This window comes from Uranotaenia lowii, chromosome 1 (assembly GCF_029784155.1).
Source record: "Uranotaenia lowii strain MFRU-FL chromosome 1, ASM2978415v1, whole genome shotgun sequence".
Lineage (NCBI taxonomy): Eukaryota > Metazoa > Arthropoda > Insecta > Diptera > Culicidae > Uranotaenia > Uranotaenia lowii.
Window position 1 is genome coordinate 137,751,716 of NC_073691.1, and position 17,177 is coordinate 137,768,892.

At 34.7% G+C, this 17,177-nt stretch overlaps 1 protein-coding gene across 1 annotated transcript; it reads right to left on the reverse strand.

Annotated features, from left to right (window-relative positions):
* Window positions 1-6,488: 6,488 nt before the first annotated feature.
* Window positions 6,489-10,410, reverse strand: LOC129740186 (uncharacterized). Its single transcript, XM_055731802.1, has 2 exons — window positions 10,271-10,410; window positions 6,489-7,517 (listed from the first exon to the last, which is right to left on the reverse strand). The coding sequence occupies exons 1-2, from the start codon at window positions 10,302-10,304 to the stop codon at window positions 7,306-7,308; spliced, it is 246 nt and encodes an 81-aa protein (XP_055587777.1). The 5' UTR covers window positions 10,305-10,410; the 3' UTR covers window positions 6,489-7,305.
* Between the last annotated feature and the right edge of the window lie 6,767 nt (window positions 10,411-17,177).

Below are 17,177 nucleotides of genomic sequence, written 5' to 3' on the forward strand. Positions count from 1 at the left end.
TGGCGTAAAGATGGCAGAGCAGTTTTCTTAGAGTATCATATCTCTATTTATTTGTTTTGTTTTTGTACTGTTATCGTGAATCTTCAATGTAACGTTCAACATAAATTAAATGGTTAAAAGCTATTGTGAAAGTTTCAACTTGATCTATATTTTAATTTTGATTAACAGAAACTTTATTCGGACGAGTTTCTTAAATTTGAGATAGTTAAATTAGATAAGATAAATATTGAACATGTACAGAATTGATTGAATGCTAACAGTCCGATAAATTTTTTAATAGTACATTTTATTCCAGCACCAACTTGACTTAGTCAAAACTGTCAACATTATTGGTGACAGAAAAAAAAACCTGTTTATGGAAAAGCACCTTATGCTTCGGGAACATTATGGAGCTCTTCTATACGGCAAACAAACAGGTTTATCATGTGTGCTCAACACTGTTCAATATTTTAACTTCTAATCGGGGTATTCCAATGGAACAAGTATCAATAAGTTCCGAAAAGTGAAATGTGTTGTTCACGGTAAATTTTTGTCTCGATTTCCAGCAACAAAAAAAATGCTGGAAAGGTACATCAATCCAAATTTTCGCTGCAAACCAGCAAACATTTCCAATCTTCCTGATTTTTCCAGCACTTGATCTGCATTACTGAAAAACCAGCAATCGTTCTGTCAAATTAGAATTTGTTTTTGTTAGTTATTTATCGTTGCGCGTGAAAAGTGTTGGTTTGTTTGTTGTTAATGCAACGCACAATGGGAAAAAAAGGTTATAAACCGCGAAGAAATTCAATATCTTCCCTCCTACCCGAAACAAATCTATTAAAAAATACTTTCCATTAGTGAAAATGTCCAGAGAATCGATTGGACGTAGTTTCAGAGGCCACACGGACTTACGAACGGAGTTATAGTGTTATTTTAAAGGGTGGCCACAGAACCGGGAAACCCTGGAAAAAACCGGGAATTGAAAATCGAATGGGGTAAACCGGGAATTTAGACCCAAAACCGGGAAAATTAACAAAAGGAAATCGAAATTCAGTTTTGGTTCCAAGATCAGGGATTCAATCAAAAATTCAAATTCAGAATCATAATTTAAATTTTCAAGGCAAAATTCAACAGTTCAAAAAATGTTAAAGAAACAATATCATAAGTTTTGATATTTTCAAACTACTTCGAATTCTCTTCAATTACCTTTGAATTGAAAAAAAAGCTCACTAATATTACTAAAACCTAGAGTTCAAAAATGGCTCAAAGAATGAGATGAAAAATTTGTTCCAGAACTGCAGAACTTTTTGTGCAAATTTGAAAATGTAAAACGATGCTATTGTGTGTGTTTTTTGTAGCTTAATAATTATTAATTATAATTGACTTCATTAAAAATTTCTGAGTTCAAAAGGAAACCATGTCCTATCGAACGCACATTTTGGTAAATTAACTTTTGTTCCATTACTGGTAATATTTTATTCCAAAAAATTCAAATTCCACTTTAAAAAACTCGAATATGTTAAGATTCCTTTGAAAATTTGCGAAATTTTCTTATGAACTGATTTCTAACCAGATACATATCTGTGTTTTGAGTAAAATTTTAAGAAACAAAATATTTAAATTTGAATGTTAAAAAAAACCCATGGTAACAAAATCATTGCAATAAAATTGATTATTTTTAATTTATTTCTTTTCGATAGAACAAGGCAACATAATTTACGTTTTTTCCGTGTCCCCGGGGGTTGAGAGAAAATTTTCAGTAGTTTGAAGGTGACGAATTCAAATATGCAATTTAAGGATATTTAGTAATATTTTCAAACTTGTATAAACAATTTTTTTTTCAAGGCATAAAACAAAAAAAAATGCTATCTTCAACAAAGTTGTAAATGGAATTTATGAGGATAACAAATAAGTTCAAAATCATTTTTTAGAGGCTTGTCGGTTTATTAGTTATCTATGATTTATTGTAATCGAAAGTATGTGATTTTTTAATTTAAAAACCCAATATCACTAGAATTATATTAGACAGAATCTGACAAATGATTCAAATTCATGACGGCAAATCGATTTTTGAATCAAATGCTTTACAGATTCGCAAACATGTACAATTCAATTTATAACTTAGCTTAAAGTATCTGAAAAATTTTTTTTGTAGAGAAATGAATCCAACTTAGATGAAATTTCAGGGACTAGATAAGAGAAAATCGATGTTGAAAAACATGCGAAAAAAATTCGCCTTGTCTCCCGGTGAGACTTGAACCCACATCTTGCGCCTCTCCGGGGCCCATGTATTAACATTCTACTACAGGAGACCAACCTGGCGTATGAATATTATACTGGTTGAGTGTCGATGTCTATCGGAATGAAGGGAATAGTTCTCCCATGTGATCATAATCATCTTGGTCTATATCTATTCCCATCATTTCATCTTACGGTAGTTGGAATCAAGTTTGGACATTTTTAAGCACGGCAAGATTTGCATTGCCTTCTCATATCCTGCACGGGTTGTCAGTGATTCCAACTACCGTAAGATGAAATGATGGGAATAGATATAGACCAAGAAAAATGATTATGATCACATGGGAGAACTATTCCCTTCATTCCGATAGACATCGACACTCAACCAGTATAATATTCATACGCCAGGTTGGTCTCCTGTAGTAGAATGTTAATACATGGGCCCCGGAGAGGCGCAAGATGTGGGTTCAAGTCTCACCGGGAGACAAGGCGAATTTTTTTTCGCATGTTTTTCAACATCGATTTTCTCTTATCTAGTCCCTGAAATTTCATCTAAGTTGGATTCATTTCTCTACAAAAAAAGTTTCGCTGACTGAATGTTTGAGTCAAGACCCATCTCTGGGTCGCAATTTAAAAAAAAAAAAAAAAGTATCTGAAGATTTTATGTTAACTGTGGAGTCTCTATGATTTTTTAAACCTTATTTGCCCACATTTCAACTAAGTTTTTGTATAAATTGTTTAAGTTAGTCTTAGCTTAGCAAGCTTAGCTTAGCATGTCTTTACAGAAACTCAAAAGATTTGTTTTCCAAGCAAACGCTACAAAATATGTTATGACTCTATCATTACCCGGAACAGTTATTTTTCATAATTTTACCACAAGAAACTGACTCACAATAAAAATATACTGTACAATCAACTGTTTCTTTTTTCACTATAATCAAGTCCTAATTTTTCTGCAAACAAAGTTTACCGTCTAGGGGAGATGAGGGCATAATGGCCACCTTAAGGAAAATGCTTATTTAACCATAGAGAACAGCTGTAATATGTAAATTACATCATTGTTTCGTGTTCAGACACTCAAATAGTCTATTGCCTAATTGGATGAAACTTGAAAAAGTAGGTAAAAATGTTTAAAAATGCATTTTAAAAAATTTTGCCGAAAGCTGAAAACCGGTCACTGTAGAGGCAAAATGAGAAACCCCCCGAGGCAGTATGAGCACCATTAATAAAGGCATAATGAGCATTTTCTGCCGGGGAATCTAGCAGCGAATTCGACTCGATGAAGTCAACTGAGTAATAGAGCTACAGCTTAACTTCTATCGTCTGACGATTTGGCCTATTGGTTAGATGTCGGAGAGGTTATCAGTAGGCTCGAGTTCGATTCCTGGTGGAGGTGATTTTTTTTTCATTTATCATTCATGATCATGATGCGGTGATGCGTAGATTCATCAAATAAAGCAATAACAAAATAATCTAGGTCTGTTTGACGAATTCAAAGAATTAACATATTAATTTACATACATTATGTTTCTGGTGTTTTGTTTGACGGATGATGCTTTGATGCTATAAGCCGTATAATGTAACAATAAAAAAAATCAATCATGAATGGTATGTGCAAAAAAAAAAATCTTCTCGAACAGGAATCGAATTCGAGTCTACTGATTACCTCTCCGACATCTAACCAATAGGCCAAATCGTCAGACGATACAAGTTAAGCTGTAGCTCTATTACTCAGTTGACTACATCGAGTCGAATTCGATGCTAGATTCCCCGGCAGAAAATGCTCATTATGCCTTCATTGATAGTGCTCTGTTCGCCTTCAGTGAACAAATTAAAGTAAAAACGCGTTTTAAAATTGATTAAAGTGAAAAATCAAAAATTTTATGATGCTGAAAATTGAGGAACGATGTGTAGATCATGTTGCAGTGCGTACATTTCAGATCAAGATGATTTAAAGCTTATTTGGTGGTGCTCAAAAATTATAATATTTTCGTCACTTGAGATCCTAGCTGGTTATTGTTTAATATTTCTGTAAAGATGAAAAGGATATTTCTTTTTTGGTGAAAAATTAATACTATAGGTAGTACAAACCAAGTTCTCATGAAAGTTTGTTTAAAAAAATACGTACTTATGTAGAAAAAGGGAGTGCTCCTTATGCCCTGGGTGCTCGTTATGCCTTATCTCCCCTAATAAATGTTTTCAATTTTCATATCTTAAACTTTGTTTTTATTTTTACGCGTCCGAAAGCCGTCTTTCATACATGGGACTTAAAATATTTTCTCCCAGAAATCATGTTGATTTGTGAGTATTTACCGTGTAAAACAATCGGTCTAATGACAGAAAACCGTGTAAAATAGAGCCGTGTTTGAAATATGGAGCAAAACCAACCCGCATAAATAAGATCTTAGTGTAAGCTGTTAAACGAACTGTGAAATCAAGACAAACTAACTTGTTGCTCAATTTTTTAAACTTTTAAAGGCAGAAATCAAGATGCAGAAAAAATGTTTGGGTGATGGTTATTTATTGCAACAAGTTGCAAAAAGATGATTTCTCTAGAACGAGTCGTAAATTTATCCAACGGAGCTTGCCGAGTCGGATAATAACGTCGAGTGCTGAAAAAATCGAGTTTTGCCACTGGCATACACAATTTTATGCTAAGTTGGGAAATTCATTTGAAAATCCATTTACTGACCTCTTGTAGTGCATTTTATAAATAACCACATGTTAGCGACTATGCAAAACGACTGAACATTTTTAACAAGTAGTTCGTGGACTGTACACAAATTTTAGAAACTGATAAAGTTATGTATAACGGATTAATTTTCAAGATTTTGATGTTTATTGATATTTCAAACATTAATGATAAGTTTTGATAATCAAACAATGCCTAAAACGAATGTTCATAATTACCCAGTTATTTAAAAAACATGGGCAATTATAAACGATCCTATGTAAATCAGTGAATAAATTTTTAGCATACATGTATAGTACACTTGAAGATGCATTCATAACTAAATCTAAAACGTCTGAAAACAACATTTTCACTGAATTTACTGTGACGAGGGTGTTACATGATTGAACGCCCTCAGAACAACTTTTAGTTCTCAATGACGTGGAATTTGTGAGCTGTGGTAACACATTTGGTATCTGCAACTTATCAAAAATTGAAAGAATGTCACATGACGAATGATAAATTGAAATTTCCTGTTTAACACACCATTTTTCAATTTCGTAAACATGATTTAAAACCCCATAATGATATTGTGTGGGGAATTTTTTTTGATCATTTTAATAAAATGTGATGAAAAAATTTGGTGCATGAAGACGAAAATGAACAATCAAAGTTTGGAAAACCTTGAATTATTGAGAGGGAAAACCGGGAAAACACCGGGAATTTCAAAATGAAAAAGTTGTGGCCACCCTGATTTAACTCCTAATTCCCCTATATTTTATAAAAAAAAACACCAGCCAAAAACTATTTTAGAAAAAAATAGACCTATCTGTGTATTTTTTTCCTGAAGAATGGAATGGAGGCTGTTGGAGCCACCGCACGCTTCGAAAACAAGAGATATGGCTGTTTTACCCTCAATTGCCCAAAATTTTTTCAAATAGTTCAGAAAAAGCATGCTCGGACTTGAAACTTTTTAATCAAATGGGTGTCTTGTGTGATTTTTTCAGAGGAATCTAACGAAGCCCATTTAAGACACTACACGGATTGGATACTGGAGTTAAGACTGTTTTCCCCCAATTTTCTGAATTCATTGAAACATGTTGGATAATTGAGGGTAAAACAGCCATAACTTTTGTTTCCAATGCGTGTGGTGGTTCAATTAGTCTTCGTTGAATTCCTCAGAAAAAATCACACAAGACACGTACCATTTTGTTCAAAATATTCAAGTCCGATCATGTTTTTTTCTGAAATAACTAAAAAATGTAGAAGAATTGAAGGTAAAAACAGCCATATCTCAATTTTCCGAAGCGTGCGGTAGCTCAATAAGCCTCCATTGGATTTCTCGGAAAAAATCGCATGAGATATGTAAGTCTCATTTGGTTCAAAATGTTCAAGTCCGAACATGCTTTTTCTGACTATTTGAAAAATGTAAGGGAATTGAGCGTAAAACAGTTAACTCCTATTTCCAATCCGTGCGGTAGCTGGAATAAGCTTCGGTGGATTCTTCAGAAAAACATGCATAAGAAAGGTCTATTTTTGTGTTTTTTTTATTTTCAAGTCCAAAAAAGATTTTTTCTAGATTGTTTACAAAATGTAGGGGATTTAGGGGTTAAAAGGCACTGTAACTCCGCTCGTAAGCTTGTGCGGCATCGGAAACGACGTCCAATCGATTTTCTTTTCGCGGTTCGTGGTTTATAAACAAACCCAATTCTTTTTATAAATATGACTATCATGACGGTTTAATAACAAAATTTAAACTTAAAATCTAATTAAGAATCTCAAAAATTTCCGTTTGTTTTATATAAAAAGAGTTCTATATATTCCAGAAATTGCGGTCGATGGTTCCGCGCTATTGGAATAGTTGGTTTCCAACAATTGAAGTTGCTGGATTTCCAGCAATTGAGTTCGCAGATCGTTTTTAGCAATTCAAATGGCTGGAAATTTTGCTGGAAAATGAAAGGTACAAAAACCAGTAAATTGTTGCTGGTTTACATCATTTAAAAATTTGGTGTGTGTTTTCCTCTCGCTCTTACAAATTTCACATTTCAACGATCAAACTCTGTAATACTGCTTAGTTTTTTCAATACAATAAGTAAAATGATGAAACATGGAATCTAGGTTGATTTTTATTCGTTTCTAAAATAACTTAAATGTATCATACATGTGTTGACCATATCTCCCTGTTGAAATATCAGCGCTTTGCGTCTCTAAGGCTTAAAACAAAAACTACTTTTTCATAGAGATTTTCATTCACTTCAGAAATCATTCATGAGAATACAACAAACTCGTTAGTTTTGTCTGGATCAAATCCATTCCGAACTCCATTACCAGGATCCGATGTTGGATTTACAGTTGTTGTTGTTGTTGTGCTTTCTGTTGTGGTTGTTGTTGTGCCCTCTGTTGTACTTTCTGCTGTACTACTTGGGACTAGTGTCTGTACTTCCTGTGTCCCCAGTAGTCGTAGTTGTTGCCGGCGCTGGCGTAGACGTTGCTGTGTAAAGCCTAGCTTGGCAGTCCTGCAGCAAATCGGCATTGCTGTTGTTCTCGGCGGCAAGAGCAATGGTAGCAATCATGAATGCAAACACCGCCACGCACAGGAACGTGATCAGCTTGTTGTTCATCATTGCCACTAAGATTAGAAAAAATTAAATAAAAATTAGTCCAAGCTACAAAAAATAAATTGTTCTAGTGTAAATATATCTAGAAAATTATGCCGACAAGATCGTGGCCTAGAGGATAGCATCGTTGTCTTCTAAGCCAACGTTCATAAGATCGAATCCCGGTCGTGACATACCATGGCACACATAGTATGATGAAGGTTGTCGGTTTAAGCATTAGTGAAATGCTAGCCGGGTATAGCCGGGCAAATTAGGCATGGGAGGATATTTGGATATGGGAAATGGTGGGAGAAAAGGAAGAGGGGAGCTGGGTGCACGAAATTTCCCCAAGATGGTTTGAGGGGTTCATGGTTCTTCCATTGGGGAAACGAAAAGTGGAGAGGGGGCACCGATACATTTTTTGCAGAACTGGAGAAATAGCCAAACAACACTCTGCAAAACGAACTAACAAACGGTTGTTTGAGACCCCTCCCTGATTCCAGTGAGGAAATCGAAAAAGGGGAGTGGGCAACCATACATATATTTTTTATGGTCTCGAGAATTAATCAATCGAAAGGCACCGAGTTCGGTAAGCGACTGTATTTTGATAAGTGTAATGTTTCTATGATTATTTGGGACCTGTCCCTCCTTCCAGTGAGGTGATTGGTATGGGAGAGTCGTCTTTGCATACAATTTATTGCGTGGATATAGAACTCATCGAACAAACGATTTAAACTTTTGAATAAGTTTTTTTTCTGAGTACTTGTATTATTCTATGATTTTTATAATCCCACCTTTCTTCTGTCGAGTATGATGCGACGAGGCCCAGGAAGCCCCATACAGTTTATGTGGCTTATCTATAGAATAATTGATTCAAAAATTGTGTATAGGAGGGTATTGTGGAACAGGAAATATTTCTATGCTAATTTTGGAACCCTCTCCATTCCAGTTGAGAAATCAAAAGGTAAGTCGGGGGCTCTCATACAATTTTTTGCATAGGGGGATGAATTTTCAAGTTAATTTGGTCTCACACACTGCTTATCGAAACAATCGTTAACCCATAGGGAGTACCGATTGTAAACAGTAGGAACTTTCGTCATTGAAATAAAGTTGCGAATTACATAATTATGTCGACACAAAAAAATTAATGGTTCGATTATTCGAGGTAAAATGGTTTAAATTATCTCAATGAGTAGGGGAGAAAAGGGCATAATGGCCACCTTAAGGAAGACGTTAATTTATCCATAGGAAACAGCTATAATATGTGACTTACATCATTGTTTCGTATTCAGACACTAAAAAAGTATATTTCCTAACTGGATTATACTTGAAAAAGTAGATAAAAACGTTTAAAAATGCGTTTTAAAAATTGTTTGCCGAAAGCTGAAAATCAGTCACTGTAGGGGGCTTGTGATATAGCTCAGTTGGCAAGTCTGTTGCCTCCTGAGCCGATGTCCGCGAGTTCAAGCCCAAGAGTAAACATCGAACGCAGTTGTACCGGATAGTTTTTCAATAACGATCCGCCAACTGCAACGTTGATAGAGTCGCGAATGCCATAATGATGGTAAAACGACTATAATCGAAACAAAAAAAAAAAAAAAGTCACTGTAGGGGCATAATGAGAACCCCCACCGAAGCAGTATGAGCAATATTAATCGGGGCACGATGGACGTTTTCTGCCGTGAAATCTAGCAGCGAATTTCACTCGATGAAGTCAACTGAATAATAGAGCTTGTTTCGTCTGACGATTTGGCCTATTGGTTAGATGTCGGAGAGGTAATCAGTAGGCTCGAGTTCGATTCCTGTTCGAGGTGTTTTTTTCTCATTTACCATTCATGATCTATCATTTCACACTAAAGACGTAGGTTCATCAAACAAAGCAATACTAAAATAATGTATGACCTTTCGTAGAATACACGCAATTCACACACACTCATAAATTATGATTTTGGAGCTTTGCATCATCTGCCAAGATGCTACTAGTCATGAAATGCAAAAACCAAAATAATCGATCATGAATGGTAAATGAAAAAAATCTCCTCGAACAGGAAACGAACTAGAGCCTACTGATAACCTCCGAAATCTAACCAATGAGCCAAATCGTCAGAGAAAATCTGATCATTCAGATGCTACGACAGAAAACGTCCATCGTGGCCCGATTAATTGTGCTCTGTTCGCCCCGAGTAAAAACGCGTTTGAAAATTGGTTTAAGTGAAAAATCAAAAAATAATGATGATGAAAATTGTGGAACAATGTGTTATCATGTTGCAGTGCGTACATTATAGATCAAGATGATTCAATGATCATAAAATCTCCACCAGGAGGTGCTTGAAAATTATAATTTTTTCGTCACTTGAGAACATAGATGTTTTTGTTTGAATATTTCCGTAAACTTGATAAGAAGATTTCTTTTTTGGTAAACAATTAATACTATAGGAAGTGCGAGACTATTTCTCATAAAAATTATTTTAGAAAATGCGTACTTTTGTAGAAAAGAAAAGTGCTTACTATGCCCCGTGTGCTTGTGATGCCTTTATCTCCCCTAGGTCCTCTTAATGACCGTCTGAATCATCGCTTGCAATGTTATCATACGTTGTTGAAATCTCTTTAAAATTTGCTGAGGACTTTGAAGTTTACCAATACAATAACCAATACTTAGGTCAGACGTGAGACGGTTTTCCGTAGGGTGATTCACTTTTTATCTTATTGCTTACAACGTGCATCTCTGACATGGCAATCTCAACAAAAACGTTTTCTTCGATGGGTAGTAAATAGATGAGCTTACTTCCGAATCCGCGTATATAATCCATGAAAGCCATCTTTGAAAGCTTGGAAGCAGGTACAAGATGCAACAGACGATCGCGCTATAATCAACGAATTCCACTGATAATGTAAAGCCGCCAAACCTATCCGATTCACTATTTCCGAAGTACTAACGAGCTAACTGAACACGGTGCAATCTCCAATACCTGGCCGCGTATAGATTGTACGGAGGAATTGGTTCATTTAGATTGTATTATCGGCCTGACTCTTGTTGGTCTTGCTTGCGTATCAATAACGATGAGTGCCTAGAGATATCACACCACGCATCTGACGAAGGGTTGAATTTACGTTTCCTTATCTACTGGAGCTGAACTGTTGGACACAAACGTGAGGAAGGGGGGAATACTCTCGCTCGTTTATCGAGTTCAAACAACTTATAAGCTGCTTTGATGTTGGTTGAAAAAATTAGATGCCCGAAATTTGGCTGGTTGCCCTACAACATTTCAACAGACTGAGATACACTAAAAAAAATCTTTTCATAATTTAATACCGTCAAACGGGGCAACAGCTGGGTTAGATGCAACATTTGTATACCACAGCACTGATAAAATTTTTAATTTTATATAACGTAATCGAGTTATCTTTTAATGAATACAAAATGATGATGACGATATTTTTTTCATTTTAAGCTAGTATTTTATAGTATTTCTATTTCATTCAAAATTTGAAAAATTCGCCAATAAATGTAAAAATTTTAAGATTTTTCGATGCCGAGAAAAACTTTGCAAAGTGAGACGGATTGGCTTAAAGATATTACCTACACACTTTTTACTGGTTTAATCATCCTTTTCCAACACTGTTGGTGTAAAAATGCTTCTCGAAAAATCATCTTATTTTTAAATAAATATTTTTATAATTCAGTTACCTTTCTGGGTTAAGATGCAACAAAACGCAAATAAAAAAGACACCTTGTGAATCTCGTTTCCATATGCTCGAATATGATTGTTTTGCATCACGCATCGGTCAACATTGATATTTCATTCGTTCAAACATTTATTTTTATGAATTCAGCTAGTAGATTTTTTGTAGTATTTTACTACCCCTTAATGTATGAAATATCCTTATGTTCAGAAAATTTGTTTGGTAGTTGTGGATCGTTTTGGCATGAATTCATGCTGGTCGTTGGAAATGTGAGGCTTGCAAAACGAGAAAACAGGATCCATCACGACCAGTTCAAAGAGTTTGGATATCGCGCGTAACGCTGATATCCCAAGGTAGTTGCTAACATCTCTCTTGTCCCCTTTTTTATGGACTGGAAACATGTGAGCTTTCTTCCACAGTGAGGGAAAAATAGAGTTGTCCAGCGATGATTGAAAAATAAATTTGATGGGAGTCAACAAAAGTGGCATAAAACGCTTCAAAAAAGTTGCTGGTATACCGTCCGAGCCCGTAGAGATAGAATTTTCCAACTTTGCTGTTGCTTTCAAGATGGCTGCATCTTCAATTAGGAATCAGAGGAATTAGAGGTATTATGGGAATTATACAGTGAGCGAAATAAGAATAGCACCACTATGTGTTTTGCTTGTTAAAATATGAATATTTGAAAATCACCAAAACTTTGTTCTATAAATTGTTTTGAATTGTTTAACGGATAAATCAAGCATAAGTTTACTTTTTTTGGACGTTGCAATTGGCGTTGAGGACCAAAACTATGGAAAAAGGGTGCGAAATAAGAATAGAACCACTTGTGTTTTTTCAACAAATACAAGATTATTTCTTAAAATTGACTGTATAAAAGTGAATAATAATGCTTCTACGAATTATCTGAATAGATAACTGTGTTTTAAGGAGTTTTCTAGAATTTCGAAGATATTCAAATGTTTTAAAAGGGGGTTTCAAGAGATGCTCCTCTAGCGTTTAGGAATTTGATACTTGAGCTATAATATTTTATCAAACTGCTTTATTTCTTCATTATCATTCATAAGCATGATGCAAATTGACGATTAAATTAAACCGAATTGATGCTCATTTCCGAATATCTGGGATTAATTCAGGTGTGCTGGATGATTTTGTTCAAGGAATAAGTACTTGGTATCGTGTGACCGCCTTGGAAATTCTAAGATCACAATATCAAAAAATCAGAATTTCATCATGAACCCATAAAAGTGAATTTCTTGGACCGATAATCAGAATAATTTTGTACTTTCCTATGGGGCTTGATGAACCAGATAACTAGCAGTAATATTGGTATGATTTGAAATTGAATCGGAAGTTGAGATGTGCAGGAATTTTGGCGGTGTTATATTCTTGTGCTGGTGTTTGTTTTTGCAAATCCGGAAAAGATTTCTGCAGCGTGAACTCCAACAAAACTGTGTTGGAAAACTACATCGAAATGATGAATTTGGGCCTAACTAAACCTGAAAAATCAATATTGAGACTTAATGACTTGAAACTGGAAAAAGTTATGTTTACTGAAAAAAAATCTAAGTTTATGAATACCAACCTGTTTTTTTCTGATTTAAAATAAACCGAAAATGTTTGATTCATCATTTCACGTCATTTTAATGAAGAAAGTAAGTAGTTTGGTAAAGAATTACAGCTCAAATATCAAATTCCTTAGTTCTAGAAAAGCGTCTCTTAAAACACTATTTTAAAACCTTCGAAAATCTTTGTAATTCTATTAATCTCTTTAGAATGCAGTAAACTATTCAAATAATTCGTAGAAGCATTAATATGCACTTTTACACAGTCAATTTTTAGAAATAATCTTGTTTTTGTTGAAAAAACACAAGTGGTTCTATTTTTATTTCGCACCCTTTTTCCATAGTTTTGGTCCTCAACGCCAATTGCAACGTCCAAAAAAAGTAAACTTATGCTTGATTTATCCGTTAAACAATTCAAAACAATTTATAGAAGAAAATTTTGATGATTTTCAAAAGTTCATATTTTAACAAGCAAAACACATAGTGGTGCTATTCTTATTTCGCTCACTGTAGGTAAAATATTCCGGACAGCTCTGGCTAGTTGCTCTGAAGAAATTCCCTCAGTTGTAAAGACGCTTGAGAATTTCCCGGCGAATCTGGGTCGGAATCAGCTGTGTTGTTGTCCAGAAACATGTGGGACGGGAGCTTTGTTTCTTTCCGCTGATATTTTACGTTCTTCTAAATTTTTTTCGAACTGGTCTTGAAGTTTCGCTGTAGCCGATTAAGATATTTCTGGTAGCAGCGCTTACTGGTGTTTTTATATGCCGAGTTCAGTTTGCGGTATTCGTTCTGAGCGTAGAGCGACTTGTGCTTGTTATAGTTACGAAGAGCACGTTTTTAGCTGTCTTGAGTTGCCGCAGTTCTTTAGTGACCCACGGAGCCCGTAGATTAGCACCTACGCTACGTTTTGGCACATGGCGATCGATGGTGTAATTAAAGATATTCGTCAATGTCTCGGCAGCTGGGTTGGGATCAGAAATATCGTAAGACTATATATAAAACCTAGCGGTACCGAGTGAGATCACTAGAGCTGGGTGATGTAGGACAGCTTTGACGAGAGGAGCGGGAGCTAAATCGATCGTCGGAATCCTGAACCCTTCGTTACCAAATCAGAGGTCAAGTTTCCTGCCGATCTCGTTTTCAATGTTATTTATCTGACGTAGAGGCGCTGTGCTTAAGGCATCTAAGTAGACGGTGGAAGGTGCCGTGAAAGCGCACTATTTTTTTGTTGAAGTCGCCGTTGACGAGGATGTCATCTTCAGGAGAGCAAATGGAACTGACTTTAGAGAGGCAACTTGAAAAATAGAAAGAGGGGTGGGGGGTGGAGTCGAGGATTCAGTGTGTAGCCCTTTTTCTTTCAATATGATCACATAGAACTTAGTTTTAGATATCATGAAAAATTTCAAAATTGGAGAATTCATTTAAACTTTTTTAACCTATTTTCTATTCTTTTTTTTCGATATTCTTTGATACAACTTTAATCTCATTTTCATAGATGATGGAAAGCAGTAGGGAAACATGAGGTATTAAAGAGCGAAAGAACATAACCCGTAAATATCATGAATGTTTCGAAAAAGATACAGCGGCTCTCCGGCAGGACTTGAACCTGCAATCTTCATTTTAATCTGCGAATCTATAATTTTCCGTGTGAGAGAATGTTGATAAAAGCTGATTTTTTGTATGTTATATACCAGGAAGACTTTATGAGCTCATTAAAAAATCTCTTGTTATAAATGTAATTTTACAAATGTAAATAATTCAACTGTTGTTGAATAGAAGATGTTTTTTTAAGAAACTTTTCAATAATTTATTTGACATGCGCTTCTTTATATCAATGAAAGTTAATGGAAACGAAATTTAAATGATTTTCATTTCGCAACAAAACGTTCGAAATACAAGTATTTGAGATTACATTTTGATTATATTTGTAATGAACTTAAAACTGATTTTTGAACACTTATTTATCCTGTCAATTTTTTTTTCAGAATGATGATTCGAAAATATCATGTTGTTTTTAATCAATTCTTAAATTCATTTCTCATTGTGAATTGTAGTTCAAGATTTCATTCCTAAATCTTAATTTTATTCTAATCTATTTTTATTTTAGAACTTCATTAAATCTGAATCGAATCCCGATCAGGAGAGCATATCAAAATAAGAACTCAAACATATCTCAACGAGATATTTATATCTTTTTCAGTAAGAATATTGTTCTCAAAATTTTCGACTCTAAGTTTCTTGAATCTTGGTACTATCTTATTTTGATTGGCATTCTTCAAAAGGATGGAACTCACTTTCAACGATAAAGAATTTATTTTAAATTGTTATAAAATACTATAATCGTATCTTATTTTGATATGATTATAACTTTCCATGAAACATGGACATCGAGGTCAACGGCCCAAACCGTACTTTATTGAGTTTCTCAAACAAATTTGTGACGTCACCATGGAATGGGTCTTAGATAGAGATGAAAATGGAAGAAGGACAACAATCGAAGAGTTAGTGTAAAATGTGAGCTAAGCCTTTTGTGTTGTGGACATCTTCAAACTTCTTGTGTGATTCTAAAATTTAAATGCATCATCGTAATGTTTGTTTTCGATTGGTAACTTAATGAAACAAAATATATCTTAAATTGAATTTTAATAACCCTCTAAACCCGCTTGTACACGGAGTTTACTACAATCGTCATGAAAGCCAAGAGTATACTAATTTTAACTTACTTTTTACTCAAAATTATTTAAAATGTGCTAATCTAGCAATCCATACTAATGGCAACTGTATGACAAGCATTTGTCAAAAGCTACATCTATGATACCCTTAACATGAAGAAACTGGAAATGGACCTTGAAAAAGAGAAATATAAAATACCTCTTAAGGCGTAATTGGAATAAAAAAAAACAACATTAAAAAAAACAAATATGTTGCAACCGAAAAAGTAGATACTGAAATTAGGTTATTTAGACCATGTAGCTATGCAATTTCTGGAGAAAAGTGTAAAAAAATGTTTCCTAAAATATAAAGTTATTCATAGAACTAAAGTGGTACGTAATCATAACTGAACTTCTTTGATTTTGTCTGCGAAAAAAATAAGGTTAAGAGTTTTAACATTAAATAATAGTAACAATGTTTAAAGAAAGATATGAAAAGAAAGGCTGCCAGTAGAAGTCCTACGCTTCTGAAGTGCCGATTGGAAAATTGATCACCTCAATGAAAAATTTTATTGCAATCTGTTTGAGAAACGCTCCCACGAAGTATAAAAATTTTGAAAATTCAAGGGTAGGTAAACCAACTAAGAAAAGTTCTAATTTTTTATGAAGTTCCAGCATTTTCGTTTATTTTTAACGGGTTTTTCCCACGGGGAGGCATAGGACCACGCCTGGTTCCAATTACCCCTTTTTCTAAATACATGTTTAAAAAAAAAAATAACTGAAGAAATCAATCACTTTTCTGACTACGTCAGTTTTGATTTCTCACTAACCCTTAAAAATTTGATTCATAAAGGATGCGATTATCTGGGGACGTGAGTTTTTTTAGAAGCCATTGAAGTTGAAAAGTGTTGCATGTTGTCCCAGTTGACGGTACCATATTAATAGAAATAATCTCGCGGTTACCCAATTTCTTTACCAAAAAGTACAGAACTTATTTAGTTTGTATGGTATCATTGAAAAGAAGGCGCTAAATATCTCGTTCAGTGCCACACCTATTTCGAGGAGTTGAGACGATTATGTTGTTGTGTAGATAATATCCCTATTTAAATATAAACGGTTCTTTTGTAAAACTCATCTGATCGGACCAGATTCAAACAGTTCTTGTAAATCAATTTTGAAAACGTTATCGCTTAATGCTGCCGGTTTATCTTAATTGTTACTCCACACAAAGATGAGCACCTATTGAAGACAGAGCCAGCCGATCGAGATCTCGTTAGGTTCAGCTCATCGAGATACTGGCGCCACAAGTAATTATTTCTATATTTTGCACTTCTTACATCTAGTCTCGTCTGCCGAATAAATATGATAGCTGCAATATAACCGGGTAAATTCGAGAGGATTTTGGCAGACTTTGGCTAGATTGTTCAACTTCGCTGTGCTGTTGCTGCGGCTGCTCATCTCCGGTAATTATTGATTCTCTGTTTCTGCACGAGCAATCAACACGATTTTATGACTGCCTGGTTCTTGGTGAACTATCCGGGCTTAATGAATATTGCAGGTGGGGCTATAATCATTAACAATTATGCTTTTCCCACAGCCATATGTTTCCGAACATACTGGCCACATTTGCTGATAAAAAAAAAAGAAATTGCTCTATTTGTTAAACCTCAGCAGAGGCGATATCTATTGATTGGTTTCCAACAAGTGAGAAGATCATCATGCGATTAATTTTTGGTGGGTTTCTCTATAAACTAAAAAAGTGTGAACTACCAATAACTGAACTGAAAAAATTGAA